This window comes from Arachis ipaensis, chromosome B01 (genome assembly GCF_000816755.2).
Source record: "Arachis ipaensis cultivar K30076 chromosome B01, Araip1.1, whole genome shotgun sequence".
NCBI lineage: Eukaryota > Viridiplantae > Streptophyta > Magnoliopsida > Fabales > Fabaceae > Arachis > Arachis ipaensis.
In genome coordinates this window covers 3,262,639-3,265,734 of record NC_029785.2, presented here as the reverse complement: position 1 = coordinate 3,265,734, position 3,096 = coordinate 3,262,639, and the positions used below count along the sequence as shown (strand labels likewise).

General features: G+C 33.4%; 1 protein-coding gene across 1 annotated transcript; it reads right to left on the bottom strand.

Moving 5' to 3' along the window:
• On the bottom strand, positions 1,104-2,784 carry LOC107644416 (spermidine coumaroyl-CoA acyltransferase-like). Its single transcript, XM_016348273.2, has one exon. The coding sequence runs from the start codon at positions 2,726-2,728 to the stop codon at positions 1,313-1,315; it is 1,416 nt and encodes a 471-aa protein (XP_016203759.1). The 5' UTR covers positions 2,729-2,784; the 3' UTR covers positions 1,104-1,312.

Genomic DNA, 3,096 nt, shown 5'->3' with positions numbered 1-3,096 from the left:
AAGTAATGAAAAAATACCTAGAATATTTAAAAGAAACAGTGGTGGTTTGTGCTTCAGAATACAATATTTTTACGACAGTTTTGAATTGAATCTAGCAACAGTACTAAACGGTCAAAAATAAATTTAAAAGTTGTGTGGTTTCAAATAGCGGCAGTTCGCCACAAAAAATCTAAAAAAAAAAAAAGATTATAGATAGCTTTATAAGCATTGCAAAAATGGCATTGAATTCATGGATTCGCATCTTGCGACAATTTAAAAACCACCGCAAAACAAATTGACGGAATATGCTAATATACCGACAGTTATTTCAACGGTTGTTATTTTCCGCTGATAATTTAGTTTGCGACAAATTAAAACTACTACAATTTTTTAAAATTAGCCGCTGCTATTTTCCGTACGGCACGTGTTGTAGCAATCCTAGACCACCCGTAGAGAGAAGTAGAAACAAGCCGAGAGCCAAATATATACATGGATCAATTAACCACACAGAAAGTTATAAAGAAAAAAAAAGAAAGTTGAAATAATTAATTAAAATACACCAAATAAAATAAATTATTCGTCAACCTTGAAAAAGGTCGTGGAAACAACAAATAAATATTAAAATAAGTCTTGAAATCTTATTTTATTAGGCATCAAATAAACTAGAAGACTTACACGGTAAGCTTGAAACAACGGGAGTTAAAAATATGAAAAAGATTCATGGATTAGATCATTTAACACTAAGCGATAATTAATAAAACCCATGATGAAAATCATATCCCTATTTTTATTCAATAACAAAACTCAACTATATATAAACCCTAACAAGAAACACATGTGTAACTTATTTAATCATGATTTACCTACATTTTAACTAATAATAAAAATTTACGTGTATTTATTTTTATGTGAAAATAATAATTACAAATTATTAAATGATACTTTGATAAAATATATCAAATTATTTAATAATTTTTAACTATTATCTTCACATAAAAATGAGGAAGTATAAGGAATCAATACATATTTCATAGTGTATATAATGAGAGTTAATTTTAAATTAAAATTAAAGTATCATATGTTTATTTAAAGCGATTCAATAGAATATTAGATGTTTATTATCTCTGGTATTCGGATGGTTATTTTGGATAGTATGAGTGTATTGTATTTGATAAATTAGTAATATTTTATTTTGGATGTTCGAACATGTACGATAGCGAATAATTACTTCTTCTTATTGGGCCAAAAAATCAACCCATTATACACATTGTATACTTATTCTATTGGCTCCCTAGCGAGATTCCATCAAAATATCAGTATGTGAATAATCACCTTAACTAATAGTAATTGCAAGTGCTTTCATCTCCTCCCTAAACTTGGGCATGGCATCAATGGGGAGTGAGACATAGATCTTAACACCTCCACTCATTGAAGTATCCATGTCACAAGGAGGAAAGAAGATGCAAATACTCACTTCCCCAAACATGTTACATGGGGCAGGTATCACATTCACAGGCTCCTTCCACCCAAAATCCATGTTTCTCAAGAATCCCAAATGCTTCCACTCAGCCAAAGCCATGCATGAACCATTCCCATCAAAATCAAACTCCTCAACTCTTGTCTCCAATGTATCAATTGAATTCTTAATGAATTCTTTTGTGAAAGCAACCTTCTTGAACTCTCTAATAACCTTCACCACTTGTGAGAGTGGTCTTTCGTTGACTTCTTTGACCGGCATCACAACATCTGCATCCACAATGGTATTACCATAATACCCTTCAGGCAAAGGAGGATCTATGTGCCTTCTTATACCTACCGCAAATTTCAGCATAGTTTTACCATCATAGTTCAATTTCAATGCCCTAGTTCTTGCCCTCCAAACATAAGCAGCAAGAGACTCAAAATTTGTAAAGCTTAATTCTTCATTTGTAATTGGAACATTGTTATCAACAATTTCCTTTGCCAAATTCAACTTGAGTCTCTTTATGCTCTCACTACCCACCTTAAAACATTCATGAACTAGGGTTTTGGAAGGTAGATATGGCGAACCGGCGGCCGAAGCTCCATCCATGGGACTTAGCAATGGAGTTTTGGTTATTGACCCATTTAGCCTCTCCCTTTCCCACACAGGCTTCACCGAAGGCTCGCTTTTTCCGGTGGCGAATTCGGCTATGGCTTGAAAGATCTTGATGGAACCAACCCCATCAGCAATGGTGTGTGGTTCCCCTAACCCTAATGTGAACCCTCCACATTGAAATTTAGTCACCTTCACCACCATAGGGTATATTAGTTGGTTACCATTTTCATCTTGATGAAAAGGTGGATCATACACAAAATTTTTGGCAATTCCAATGTCACTCAAATCAAGATAATTGAGTGAAGAAAGGTCACAATTTGCAATTGCTTCTACAAATGGAACACCATCTTCATTGCAATTGATTGTTACCTTCCCATTGTTGTTGCTATGATGCTTCACTAGCTTGCCAGCAAGAGGGTAGTAATAAACCAAAGCCTTTGATAGTGCTTCTTTGATCACAATTGCAGGGTCATTTTTGGAATAATAAATTTTCTTTGTGGTGTTGTTGTTTTGTGATTGGTATACACGAATGACTTGACTTAGGGGAAGGAATTCAGGCCTATTATCAATTGTGGATAGAGAAAGTGTAGTGGAAGGAGTAGGTTTCGATGGTTTCACATATTCAACATCTTTGTTTTCGATTTTGAAGGATGCAATTTGATGATGTGCCATTGGAAAATTAAAGTAGTGTTCTTATTAGTGAGATTTTGAAATGTGAATATGGCTAATAATATTATTGTTTATGTGGTGATCATGCTACTTCAATTCATGTCTATTTATATGCATATAATTCACCTAATTACTTACATGTTTGGACATAGTGAGTGATTGTTAGGTGAAGATGATAATGTTTGGGAGGAAATTCTATATATATAGCATAATGACAATGTTTATTGCTTCATATAATCAACCTATATGATAGGACCATGTATATGTTAATGGAAAGAAGTAATTAGGTAGAGATAGATGTCACATCAACAGCATAATCTATGTTGTGAGCATAACATATTCATCTTTGTGATAGAAGCAAAAATGATTAA

Coding starts and splice junctions, on each gene's coding strand:
- LOC107644416 (XM_016348273.2), bottom strand. CDS start 2,728: ATGGCACATCATCAAATTGCATCCTTCAAAATCGAAAACAAAGATGTT.